The 14,667-nt window shown below is 43.0% G+C and overlaps 1 protein-coding gene across 1 annotated transcript in view; it reads left to right on the top strand.

The window, feature by feature from the left end:
• LOC308081342 (uncharacterized protein) overlaps positions 1–14,667 on the top strand; it is a gene marked incomplete at both ends in the record, with an annotated part of 62,239 nt that overhangs the window by 27,858 nt on the left and 19,714 nt on the right. Inside the window, 3 exon segments of the mRNA XM_080457720.1 lie at positions 2,698–3,843; positions 7,064–8,209; positions 11,430–12,575. Of these exon segments, the coding sequence (XP_080313846.1) occupies positions 2,698–3,843; positions 7,064–8,209; positions 11,430–12,575 (3,438 nt within the window).

The following is a 14,667-nucleotide window of genomic DNA, read 5'->3' as shown; positions in this document are numbered from 1 at the left end:
GAGGAAGTATTCCTCAGAATGGGGAAACTGGTGGATTCCAGTTTGGACATCCAGGCCCATGACCCACCTTTTTCCCACACATTTTGCTAGCCTAGGATGGCTCAGGGTAGAAGACAGGGTTAACCCTTGCATTGTGTTAGAAAACTACATCCACTTGTGGTGTTAGCGGGTACAATTTGACCCGTGATTTAAATCAGCCCAAAATACAGAAAAAATACAATTATTTTCATTTTTTTCCCTCCCACCTCATAGCTGACTTGTAATGCATTCATATCCATGTAAACACATTTTAAAATATTATTTTGGGTTAGGGCTAGGGTTTCATCTTTCAATATATCTCGTTTTCTATTATAAAAATGTAAAAATTCACTCATAAAATTTCCTATAATGAAGGCAATGGATAATGATGTTATCTAGCTATAATAGAATAATTAAGAATAATGATTTAGAACACACTTCCAAAAAAATGATAATAATAATTTAAAAAAAAATATATATTATTAAAAATAGTGACACTAGTGGTGTTAGGGTCATTTTTGACCCGTATACCAAGAAGGTAAAAAATCATTTATTTTTCATAAACTCAAACTTTATTCTACTCCTGATAGCAATTGCTAATTGAGGACATGTCTCTCTCACTCTCAAACATGTAAACATTGAATATTGACAATTTTATTATAGAGACCATCAGAATTAATTAGAATGATGATAAATAATTTTGTTGCGTTAAAATGGCTATTTCTGAGGATATCATGAAGCCTTGTTCCAATAGAGAAATGTAAAGGGTACTTTTTACCTATTTAAACTTGGAAACGGGTCAAAAATGACCCTAACACAATGGAAGGGTTAAACAACTAAAAATGGGATTGGTCTTCAAAATAGTCAATGCAAATTTGCCCTCAATACCCGCCGCATATTTGACTAAATACCTCCAAAAAGTTAGCGACACCCACAGCCACAATACTAGAGGGAGCGTAAACAGCGATCTGGTACCACCCACCCATAAAACAAATACTACAGCACTGCCACCCAGGTGTGGAATAGCCTGACCTCATCCCTCAAAAATATAGATCGCTGGCTTCCTTTAAAACAGCCCTGAAAATTCACCTTTCAGGAGGCCAAAGGGGGAGGTAGTACCACTTCTCCCTTAGACAGACGAGCCCCCCATCCCCCCTCCTTTGACGCGTGCCTGTGAGTCTGTCTGGCAAGGCCGTGGTCATCACGACACACAACATGGAGGAATGTGAATCCCTGTGCACCAGGCTGGCTGTTATGGTCAACGGTCAGCAGAGGTGTCTGGGCAGTCCCCTCAAGAGCAAGTTTGGCAGCGGCTACACCATTACATTACAGTCATTTAGCAGACGCTTTTATCCAAAGCGACTTACAATAAGACCCTGTAATATACCCTGTTTACAGGTGTGAAAGAGCGGGTGATTAATTTATTTTATTTTATTTTTAAGCTCCCAACCTTTTCATGAAAAAAGGGTAAGCAATAGAGAAAGAAACACAGGAAACAAGTGATAATATATAATGAGAACAGACTACAGCCCCTTATATTAAACTAGAGGTTAGGGTGGCTACGCGGCCCTCACACTTACGTCGCACTGCCGATCCGACCAATATGTCTGGGTCATAGTGTTGGGGGCTTTGTCAGAGTACACGTCTGTCTATGTCTCTTCTTGTGCCCATATATGGAGATGTCTGTTTCTTTTTTTTTTTTCTTCAATTTCAATTGAATTGTTTTTACATCGATAACTGAATAAATTTTGCGTGAATATTTGCTTGTAGGCCATTTGAATGTTTTGTTTAATTTAGTTAATGTTGGACAGCATTATGTGCAATGACGGTTCGTGTCTCCAACAAACAAAATGCCATACCATGTCAACAACAAGATTCCTATTGAAATAGCTGCGGAATAGCACTCTCTGCACTGTATGGGCATAAAAGGGAGACAGAAACAGACATCTCTGTATGGCATACAGTATATGGAGATCTCTGTATCTGTCAGTCCATGTCCATTTTATGGCCATATATGGAGATCCATGATGTCATCAGTATATGCCCATATATGGGCATGCTGATATGCATATGCCCATATAAGGAGAGCTCTGTATCTGTCAGGCCATGTCCCCTTTATGCCCACATATGGAGATTCCTGATGTCATCAGTATATGCCCGTATATGGGCATGCCCCCTTTGCTGCCCATATATGAGGAATTTTAACCCATTCAATCTGGAAACGCATCTCATAGCTATGTACAAGCTCAGAGCAAAGATTTGAGTTACAAATGTTCCCTTTAAAAATATATATATTCAAAGATTTGCACACATTTTCACGATAAAAAAAGAATAGCAGATCTACAAGCTCATATCGCTAGTGGCTCCAGGGGTAATATACAGACTCACACACAGACAGTATACAGACATCTCATCCTCCACAGAGTTACGCTGTAAATACGAGTACTTGATCTCATACCATATATGGCATCATTATGTCTCTGTCCAATTAGAGCACGGCTGTGATGCACCGACCAGAGAGTTTGGGGTATAAATAAACGTGTCGACGCCACACAATCCTTGTACTGGAAACGGTTTTCAGTTGAAGAGAGAGATGCTCGTTGTCATGATCTGTAAGAAAGGCTTTGCATTGGTAACTATGTTTAAGTCTGTCCTTCTCTGTACACTGCTTATGGCCAGCTCGCTGCTTGTGGCCAGCAGTTGGTCAGCCCTGATCACAGAGGAAGAGGATGTCTTGCTGCTGAGGAAAAGTAACTTCGATGAGGTGTTGAAAGCTCACCCCTACATTCTGGTGGACTTCTATGCCCCATGGTGCGGCCACTGCAAAGAACTGGCCCCGGAGTATGCCAAGGCGGCCCGCATGCTGAAGGCAGAGGGTTCAAATGTCCGCCTCGGTAAGGTAGACGCCACAGAAGAGACAGAGCTGGCCCAGGAGTTTGAAGTCCAGAAATACCCGACCATCGTGTTCTTCAAGGGGGGAGAAAAGGAGTCGCACAAGGAGTACTCTGATGGCAGGCAGGCTTATGACATTGTCAAGTGGCTTAAGAATCGCGCAGGCCCAGCTGTTGCCACCCTGGCCGATGTCATGCAGGCAGAGTCTATGATCGCAAACGAGGTGGCAGTCATTGGCTTCTTCAAGGATTCTGAATCCAAGGACGCTAAAGCCTTCATTAAAGCAGCAGAAACCGTAGATGATATTCCATTTGGGATGACCTCTGATGATGCAGTGTACTCAAAGTTTGAGGTGTCCAAGGACTGCGTGCTCCTCTTCAAGAAGTTTGATGAAGGTCGTAACACCTTTGAAGGTGAGCTTACCGAAGCCAACCTCCTAGCCTTTATTAAGGCCAACCAGCTGCCTCTGGTCACTGAGTTCTCAGTCCAGACTGTCACTAAGACCTTCGGTGAAGAATTCAAGTCCCATATCTTTATGTTCATGTCCAAGGCTGCTACTGACTTTGGGGACAAAATGGACCAATTCAAAAAGGCAGCAGAAGGCTTCAAGGGCAAGATCATGTTCGTCTTCATGGACACTGACGTGAATGACAACAAGAACAACATGCAGACCTTTGGTGTGAAGGAGGGACAATGCCCTGCCATCCGTCTCATCACCCTGGAAGATGAGATGACAGAGTACAGACCAGAGAACGAGGCCATCACCGCTGACAACATCATCGAATTCTGCACACTCTTCACCGAGGGAAAACTCAAGCCCCACCTCACGAGCGATTACATCCCCGAAGACTGTGACAAAAACCCTCCTGAAGTGTTCAACACGACCCGACGCGATGAACGGAGCTCTACCCAGTTTATCAACATGATCAATACGTGTTGTCCAGCGTGCCATAATGCCTACTGGTATGACCAGTATGGTTGTTATTGTGGGATAAATGTCTTCAAGAAAGGGAAGCCAATATGCCCTCTCGATGCCTGCTGCCAGGCCCATGATCAGTGTTGGGAGGAATATTACAGTCGATGTAATGTTCTTCCTGGTGTCAGAGTCTACAAATGGTACTGTGAGGAAAATAAGATAATCTGCGATGGTGGATGGTTCTGCGGCACCACTCCGAACAATGACTGTGAGCAGTTCCTATGTGAGTGTGATAGGAAAGCTACAGAGTGCTTTGGCAAGAACGAATGGCATCAGGAGCATCGCTATATGAACCAGAAGTATTGTGAACCCTGAGACCGGAGACCTCACTCTCTCACGCTAGAGAGCAACGTGGGGGCGGAACTCTCCTACATATTGCCTAAGGAGAGCACCGACAGGTTTGAGTTGCTGTTTGCTGAGCTGGAGGTGAACAGGGAGAAGTTGGGCATCGCCAGCTATGAAGCTTCTGTAACCACCATGGAGGAAGTATTCCTCAGAATGGGGAAACTGGTGGATTCCAGTTTGGACATCCAGGCCCATGACCCACCTTTTTCCCACACATTTTGCTAGCCTAGGATGGCTCAGGGTAGAAGACAGGGTTAACCCTTGCATTGTGTTAGAAAACTACATCCACTTGTGGTGTTAGCGGGTACAATTTGACCCGTGATTTAAATCAGCCCAAAATACAGAAAAAATACAATTATTTTCATTTTTTTCCCTCCCACCTCATAGCTGACTTGTAATGCATTCATATCCATGTAAACACATTTTAAAATATTATTTTGGGTTAGGGCTAGGGTTTCATCTTTCAATATATCTCGTTTTCTATTATAAAAATGTAAAAATTCACTCATAAAATTTCCTATAATGAAGGCAATGGATAATGATGTTATCTAGCTATAATAGAATAATTAAGAATAATGATTTAGAACACACTTCCAAAAAAATGATAATAATAATTTAAAAAAAAATATATATTATTAAAAATAGTGACACTAGTGGTGTTAGGGTCATTTTTGACCCGTATACCAAGAAGGTAAAAAATCATTTATTTTTCATAAACTCAAACTTTATTCTACTCCTGATAGCAATTGCTAATTGAGGACATGTCTCTCTCACTCTCAAACATGTAAACATTGAATATTGACAATTTTATTATAGAGACCATCAGAATTAATTAGAATGATGATAAATAATTTTGTTGCGTTAAAATGGCTATTTCTGAGGATATCATGAAGCCTTGTTCCAATAGAGAAATGTAAAGGGTACTTTTTACCTATTTAAACTTGGAAACGGGTCAAAAATGACCCTAACACAATGGAAGGGTTAAACAACTAAAAATGGGATTGGTCTTCAAAATAGTCAATGCAAATTTGCCCTCAATACCCGCCGCATATTTGACTAAATACCTCCAAAAAGTTAGCGACACCCACAGCCACAATACTAGAGGGAGCGTAAACAGCGATCTGGTACCACCCACCCATAAAACAAATACTACAGCACTGCCACCCAGGTGTGGAATAGCCTGACCTCATCCCTCAAAAATATAGATCGCTGGCTTCCTTTAAAACAGCCCTGAAAATTCACCTTTCAGGAGGCCAAAGGGGGAGGTAGTACCACTTCTCCCTTAGACAGACGAGCCCCCCATCCCCCCTCCTTTGACGCGTGCCTGTGAGTCTGTCTGGCAAGGCCGTGGTCATCACGACACACAACATGGAGGAATGTGAATCCCTGTGCACCAGGCTGGCTGTTATGGTCAACGGTCAGCAGAGGTGTCTGGGCAGTCCCCTCAAGAGCAAGTTTGGCAGCGGCTACACCATTACATTACAGTCATTTAGCAGACGCTTTTATCCAAAGCGACTTACAATAAGACCCTGTAATATACCCTGTTTACAGGTGTGAAAGAGCGGGTGATTAATTTATTTTATTTTATTTTTAAGCTCCCAACCTTTTCATGAAAAAAGGGTAAGCAATAGAGAAAGAAACACAGGAAACAAGTGATAATATATAATGAGAACAGACTACAGCCCCTTATATTAAACTAGAGGTTAGGGTGGCTACGCGGCCCTCACACTTACGTCGCACTGCCGATCCGACCAATATGTCTGGGTCATAGTGTTGGGGGCTTTGTCAGAGTACACGTCTGTCTATGTCTCTTCTTGTGCCCATATATGGAGATGTCTGTTTCTTTTTTTTTTTTCTTCAATTTCAATTGAATTGTTTTTACATCGATAACTGAATAAATTTTGCGTGAATATTTGCTTGTAGGCCATTTGAATGTTTTGTTTAATTTAGTTAATGTTGGACAGCATTATGTGCAATGACGGTTCGTGTCTCCAACAAACAAAATGCCATACCATGTCAACAACAAGATTCCTATTGAAATAGCTGCGGAATAGCACTCTCTGCACTGTATGGGCATAAAAGGGAGACAGAAACAGACATCTCTGTATGGCATACAGTATATGGAGATCTCTGTATCTGTCAGTCCATGTCCATTTTATGGCCATATATGGAGATCCATGATGTCATCAGTATATGCCCATATATGGGCATGCTGATATGCATATGCCCATATAAGGAGAGCTCTGTATCTGTCAGGCCATGTCCCCTTTATGCCCACATATGGAGATTCCTGATGTCATCAGTATATGCCCGTATATGGGCATGCCCCCTTTGCTGCCCATATATGAGGAATTTTAACCCATTCAATCTGGAAACGCATCTCATAGCTATGTACAAGCTCAGAGCAAAGATTTGAGTTACAAATGTTCCCTTTAAAAATATATATATTCAAAGATTTGCACACATTTTCACGATAAAAAAAGAATAGCAGATCTACAAGCTCATATCGCTAGTGGCTCCAGGGGTAATATACAGACTCACACACAGACAGTATACAGACATCTCATCCTCCACAGAGTTACGCTGTAAATACGAGTACTTGATCTCATACCATATATGGCATCATTATGTCTCTGTCCAATTAGAGCACGGCTGTGATGCACCGACCAGAGAGTTTGGGGTATAAATAAACGTGTCGACGCCACACAATCCTTGTACTGGAAACGGTTTTCAGTTGAAGAGAGAGATGCTCGTTGTCATGATCTGTAAGAAAGGCTTTGCATTGGTAACTATGTTTAAGTCTGTCCTTCTCTGTACACTGCTTATGGCCAGCTCGCTGCTTGTGGCCAGCAGTTGGTCAGCCCTGATCACAGAGGAAGAGGATGTCTTGCTGCTGAGGAAAAGTAACTTCGATGAGGTGTTGAAAGCTCACCCCTACATTCTGGTGGACTTCTATGCCCCATGGTGCGGCCACTGCAAAGAACTGGCCCCGGAGTATGCCAAGGCGGCCCGCATGCTGAAGGCAGAGGGTTCAAATGTCCGCCTCGGTAAGGTAGACGCCACAGAAGAGACAGAGCTGGCCCAGGAGTTTGAAGTCCAGAAATACCCGACCATCGTGTTCTTCAAGGGGGGAGAAAAGGAGTCGCACAAGGAGTACTCTGATGGCAGGCAGGCTTATGACATTGTCAAGTGGCTTAAGAATCGCGCAGGCCCAGCTGTTGCCACCCTGGCCGATGTCATGCAGGCAGAGTCTATGATCGCAAACGAGGTGGCAGTCATTGGCTTCTTCAAGGATTCTGAATCCAAGGACGCTAAAGCCTTCATTAAAGCAGCAGAAACCGTAGATGATATTCCATTTGGGATGACCTCTGATGATGCAGTGTACTCAAAGTTTGAGGTGTCCAAGGACTGCGTGCTCCTCTTCAAGAAGTTTGATGAAGGTCGTAACACCTTTGAAGGTGAGCTTACCGAAGCCAACCTCCTAGCCTTTATTAAGGCCAACCAGCTGCCTCTGGTCACTGAGTTCTCAGTCCAGACTGTCACTAAGACCTTCGGTGAAGAATTCAAGTCCCATATCTTTATGTTCATGTCCAAGGCTGCTACTGACTTTGGGGACAAAATGGACCAATTCAAAAAGGCAGCAGAAGGCTTCAAGGGCAAGATCATGTTCGTCTTCATGGACACTGACGTGAATGACAACAAGAACAACATGCAGACCTTTGGTGTGAAGGAGGGACAATGCCCTGCCATCCGTCTCATCACCCTGGAAGATGAGATGACAGAGTACAGACCAGAGAACGAGGCCATCACCGCTGACAACATCATCGAATTCTGCACACTCTTCACCGAGGGAAAACTCAAGCCCCACCTCACGAGCGATTACATCCCCGAAGACTGTGACAAAAACCCTCCTGAAGTGTTCAACACGACCCGACGCGATGAACGGAGCTCTACCCAGTTTATCAACATGATCAATACGTGTTGTCCAGCGTGCCATAATGCCTACTGGTATGACCAGTATGGTTGTTATTGTGGGATAAATGTCTTCAAGAAAGGGAAGCCAATATGCCCTCTCGATGCCTGCTGCCAGGCCCATGATCAGTGTTGGGAGGAATATTACAGTCGATGTAATGTTCTTCCTGGTGTCAGAGTCTACAAATGGTACTGTGAGGAAAATAAGATAATCTGCGATGGTGGATGGTTCTGCGGCACCACTCCGAACAATGACTGTGAGCAGTTCCTATGTGAGTGTGATAGGAAAGCTACAGAGTGCTTTGGCAAGAACGAATGGCATCAGGAGCATCGCTATATGAACCAGAAGTATTGTGAACCCTGAGACCGGAGACCTCACTCTCTCACGCTAGAGAGCAACGTGGGGGCGGAACTCTCCTACATATTGCCTAAGGAGAGCACCGACAGGTTTGAGTTGCTGTTTGCTGAGCTGGAGGTGAACAGGGAGAAGTTGGGCATCGCCAGCTATGAAGCTTCTGTAACCACCATGGAGGAAGTATTCCTCAGAATGGGGAAACTGGTGGATTCCAGTTTGGACATCCAGGCCCATGACCCACCTTTTTCCCACACATTTTGCTAGCCTAGGATGGCTCAGGGTAGAAGACAGGGTTAACCCTTGCATTGTGTTAGAAAACTACATCCACTTGTGGTGTTAGCGGGTACAATTTGACCCGTGATTTAAATCAGCCCAAAATACAGAAAAAATACAATTATTTTCATTTTTTTCCCTCCCACCTCATAGCTGACTTGTAATGCATTCATATCCATGTAAACACATTTTAAAATATTATTTTGGGTTAGGGCTAGGGTTTCATCTTTCAATATATCTCGTTTTCTATTATAAAAATGTAAAAATTCACTCATAAAATTTCCTATAATGAAGGCAATGGATAATGATGTTATCTAGCTATAATAGAATAATTAAGAATAATGATTTAGAACACACTTCCAAAAAAATGATAATAATAATTAAAAAAAATATATATATTATTAAAAATAGTGACACTAGTGGTGTTAGGGTCATTTTTGACCCGTATACCAAGAAGGTAAAAAATCATTTATTTTTCATAAACTCAAACTTTATTCTACTCCTGATAGCAATTGGTAATTGAGGACATGTCTCTCTCACTCTCAAACATGTAAACATTGAATATTGACAATTTTATTATAGAGACCATCAGAATTAATTAGAATGATGATAAATAATTTTGTTGCGTTAAAATGGCTATTTCTGAGGATATCATGAAGCCTTGTTCCAATAGAGAAATGTAAAGGGTACTTTTTACCTATTTAAACTTGGAAACGGGTCAAAAATGACCCTAACACAATGGAAGGGTTAAACAACTAAAAATGGGATTGGTCTTCAAAATAGTCAATGCAAATTTGCCCTCAATACCCGCCGCATATTTGACTAAATACCTCCAAAAGGTTAGCGACACCCACAGCCACAATACTAGAGGGAGCGTAAACAGCGATCTGGTACCACCCACCCATAAAACAAATACTACAGCACTGCCACCCAGGTGTGGAATAGCCTGACCTCATCCCTCAAAAATATAGATCGCTGGCTTCCTTTAAAACAGCCCTGAAAATTCACCTTTCAGGAGGCCAAAGGGGGAGGTAGTACCACTTCTCCCTTAGACAGACGAGCCCCCCATCCCCCCTCCTTTGACGCGTGCCTGTGAGTCTGTCTGGCAAGGCCGTGGTCATCACGACACACAACATGGAGGAATGTGAATCCCTGTGCACCAGGCTGGCTGTTATGGTCAACGGTCAGCAGAGGTGTCTGGGCAGTCCCCTCAAGAGCAAGTTTGGCAGCGGCTACACCATTACATTACAGTCATTTAGCAGACGCTTTTATCCAAAGCGACTTACAATAAGACCCTGTAATATACCCTGTTTACAGGTGTGAAAGAGCGGGTGATTAATTTATTTTATTTTATTTTTAAGCTCCCAACCTTTTCATGAAAAAAGGGTAAGCAATAGAGAAAGAAACACAGGAAACAAGTGATAATATATAATGAGAACAGACTACAGCCCCTTATATTAAACTAGAGGTTAGGGTGGCTACGCGGCCCTCACACTTACGTCGCACTGCCGATCCGACCAATATGTCTGGGTCATAGTGTTGGGGGCTTTGTCAGAGTACACGTCTGTCTATGTCTCTTCTTGTGCCCATATATGGAGATGTCTGTTTCTTTTTTTTTTTTCTTCAATTTTAATTGAATTGTTTTTACATCGATAACTGAATAAATTTTGCGTGAATATTTGCTTGTAGGCCATTTGAATGTTTTGTTTAATTTAGTTAATGTTGGACAGCATTATGTGCAATGACGGTTCGTGTCTCCAACAAACAAAATGCCATACCATGTCAACAACAAGATTCCTATTGAAATAGCTGCGGAATAGCACTCTCTGCACTGTATGGGCATAAAAGGGAGACAGAAACAGACATCTCTGTATGGCATACAGTATATGGAGATCTCTGTATCTGTCAGTCCATGTCCATTTTATGGCCATATATGGAGATCCATGATGTCATCAGTATATGCCCATATATGGGCATGCTGATATGCATATGCCCATATAAGGAGAGCTCTGTATCTGTCAGGCCATGTCCCCTTTATGCCCACATATGGAGATTCCTGATGTCATCAGTATATGCCCGTATATGGGCATGCCCCCTTTGCTGCCCATATATGAGGAATTTTAACCCATTCAATCTGGAAACGCATCTCATAGCTATGTACAAGCTCAGAGCAAAGATTTGAGTTACAAATGTTCCCTTTAAAAATATATATATTCAAAGATTTGCACACATTTTCACGATAAAAAAAGAATAGCAGATCTACAAGCTCATATCGCTAGTGGCTCCAGGGGTAATATACAGACTCACACACAGACAGTATACAGACATCTCATCCTCCACAGAGTTACGCTGTAAATACGAGTACTTGATCTCATACCATATATGGCATCATTATGTCTCTGTCCAATTAGAGCACGGCTGTGATGCACCGACCAGAGAGTTTGGGGTATAAATAAACGTGTCGACGCCACACAATCCTTGTACTGGAAACGGTTTTCAGTTGAAGAGAGAGATGCTCGTTGTCATGATCTGTAAGAAAGGCTTTGCATTGGTAACTATGTTTAAGTCTGTCCTTCTCTGTACACTGCTTATGGCCAGCTCGCTGCTTGTGGCCAGCAGTTGGTCAGCCCTGATCACAGAGGAAGAGGATGTCTTGCTGCTGAGGAAAAGTAACTTCGATGAGGTGTTGAAAGCTCACCCCTACATTCTGGTGGACTTCTATGCCCCATGGTGCGGCCACTGCAAAGAACTGGCCCCGGAGTATGCCAAGGCGGCCCGCATGCTGAAGGCAGAGGGTTCAAATGTCCGCCTCGGTAAGGTAGACGCCACAGAAGAGACAGAGCTGGCCCAGGAGTTTGAAGTCCAGAAATACCCGACCATCGTGTTCTTCAAGGGGGGAGAAAAGGAGTCGCACAAGGAGTACTCTGATGGCAGGCAGGCTTATGACATTGTCAAGTGGCTTAAGAATCGCGCAGGCCCAGCTGTTGCCACCCTGGCCGATGTCATGCAGGCAGAGTCTATGATCGCAAACGAGGTGGCAGTCATTGGCTTCTTCAAGGATTCTGAATCCAAGGACGCTAAAGCCTTCATTAAAGCAGCAGAAACCGTAGATGATATTCCATTTGGGATGACCTCTGATGATGCAGTGTACTCAAAGTTTGAGGTGTCCAAGGACTGCGTGCTCCTCTTCAAGAAGTTTGATGAAGGTCGTAACACCTTTGAAGGTGAGCTTACCGAAGCCAACCTCCTAGCCTTTATTAAGGCCAACCAGCTGCCTCTGGTCACTGAGTTCTCAGTCCAGACTGTCACTAAGACCTTCGGTGAAGAATTCAAGTCCCATATCTTTATGTTCATGTCCAAGGCTGCTACTGACTTTGGGGACAAAATGGACCAATTCAAAAAGGCAGCAGAAGGCTTCAAGGGCAAGATCATGTTCGTCTTCATGGACACTGACGTGAATGACAACAAGAACAACATGCAGACCTTTGGTGTGAAGGAGGGACAATGCCCTGCCATCCGTCTCATCACCCTGGAAGATGAGATGACAGAGTACAGACCAGAGAACGAGGCCATCACCGCTGACAACATCATCGAATTCTGCACACTCTTCACCGAGGGAAAACTCAAGCCCCACCTCACGAGCGATTACATCCCCGAAGACTGTGACAAAAACCCTCCTGAAGTGTTCAACACGACCCGACGCGATGAACGGAGCTCTACCCAGTTTATCAACATGATCAATACGTGTTGTCCAGCGTGCCATAATGCCTACTGGTATGACCAGTATGGTTGTTATTGTGGGATAAATGTCTTCAAGAAAGGGAAGCCAATATGCCCTCTCGATGCCTGCTGCCAGGCCCATGATCAGTGTTGGGAGGAATATTACAGTCGATGTAATGTTCTTCCTGGTGTCAGAGTCTACAAATGGTACTGTGAGGAAAATAAGATAATCTGCGATGGTGGATGGTTCTGCGGCACCACTCCGAACAATGACTGTGAGCAGTTCCTATGTGAGTGTGATAGGAAAGCTACAGAGTGCTTTGGCAAGAACGAATGGCATCAGGAGCATCGCTATATGAACCAGAAGTATTGTGAACCCTGAGACCGGAGACCTCACTCTCTCACGCTAGAGAGCAACGTGGGGGCGGAACTCTCCTACATATTGCCTAAGGAGAGCACCGACAGGTTTGAGTTGCTGTTTGCTGAGCTGGAGGTGAACAGGGAGAAGTTGGGCATCGCCAGCTATGAAGCTTCTGTAACCACCATGGAGGAAGTATTCCTCAGAATGGGGAAACTGGTGGATTCCAGTTTGGACATCCAGGCCCATGACCCACCTTTTTCCCACACATTTTGCTAGCCTAGGATGGCTCAGGGTAGAAGACAGGGTTAACCCTTGCATTGTGTTAGAAAACTACATCCACTTGTGGTGTTAGCGGGTACAATTTGACCCGTGATTTAAATCAGCCCAAAATACAGAAAAAATACAATTATTTTCATTTTTTTCCCTCCCACCTCATAGCTGACTTGTAATGCATTCATATCCATGTAAACACATTTTAAAATATTATTTTGGGTTAGGGCTAGGGTTTCATCTTTCAATATATCTCGTTTTCTATTATAAAAATGTAAAAATTCACTCATAAAATTTCCTATAATGAAGGCAATGGATAATGATGTTATCTAGCTATAATAGAATAATTAAGAATAATGATTTAGAACACACTTCCAAAAAAATGATAATAATAATTAAAAAAAATATATATATTATTACAAATAGTGACACTAGTGGTGTTAGGGTCATTTTTGACCCGTATACCAAGAAGGTAAAAAATCATTTATTTTTCATAAACTCAAACTTTATTCTACTCCTGATAGCAATTGGTAATTGAGGACATGTCTCTCTCACTCTCAAACATGTAAACATTGAATATTGACAATTTTATTATAGAGACCATCAGAATTAATTAGAATGATGATAAATAATTTTGTTGCGTTAAAATGGCTATTTCTGAGGATATCATGAAGCCTTGTTCCAATAGAGAAATGTAAAGGGTACTTTTTACCTATTTAAACTTGGAAACGGGTCAAAAATGACCCTAACACAATGGAAGGGTTAAACAACTAAAAATGGGATTGGTCTTCAAAATAGTCAATGCAAATTTGCCCTCAATACCCGCCGCATATTTGACTAAATACCTCCAAAAGGTTAGCGACACCCACAGCCACAATACTAGAGGGAGCGTAAACAGCGATCTGGTACCACCCACCCATAAAACAAATACTACAGCACTGCCACCCAGGTGTGGAATAGCCTGACCTCATCCCTCAAAAATATAGATCGCTGGCTTCCTTTAAAACAGCCCTGAAAATTCACCTTTCAGGAGGCCAAAGGGGGAGGTAGTACCACTTCTCCCTTAGACAGACGAGCCCCCCATCCCCCCTCCTTTGACGCGTGCCTGTGAGTCTGTCTGGCAAGGCCGTGGTCATCACGACACACAACATGGAGGAATGTGAATCCCTGTGCACCAGGCTGGCTGTTATGGTCAACGGTCAGCAGAGGTGTCTGGGCAGTCCCCTCAAGAGCAAGTTTGGCAGCGGCTACACCATTACATTACAGTCATTTAGCAGACGCTTTTATCCAAAGCGACTTACAATAAGACCCTGTAATATACCCTGTTTACAGGTGTGAAAGAGCGGGTGATTAATTTATTTTATTTTATTTTTAAGCTCCCAACCTTTTCATGAAAAAAGGGTAAGCAATAGAGAAAGAAACACAGGAAACAAGTGATAATATATAATGAGAACAGACTACAGCCCCTTATATTAAACTAGAGGT

Source organism: Gymnoscopelus braueri (genome assembly GCF_963280865.1).
Source record: "Gymnoscopelus braueri genome assembly, contig: SCAFFOLD_332, whole genome shotgun sequence".
Lineage (NCBI taxonomy): Eukaryota > Metazoa > Chordata > Actinopteri > Myctophiformes > Myctophidae > Gymnoscopelus > Gymnoscopelus braueri.
The sequence above is the reverse complement of the archived record's forward strand: the minus strand, read 5'-3'. Positions and strand labels throughout refer to the sequence as shown.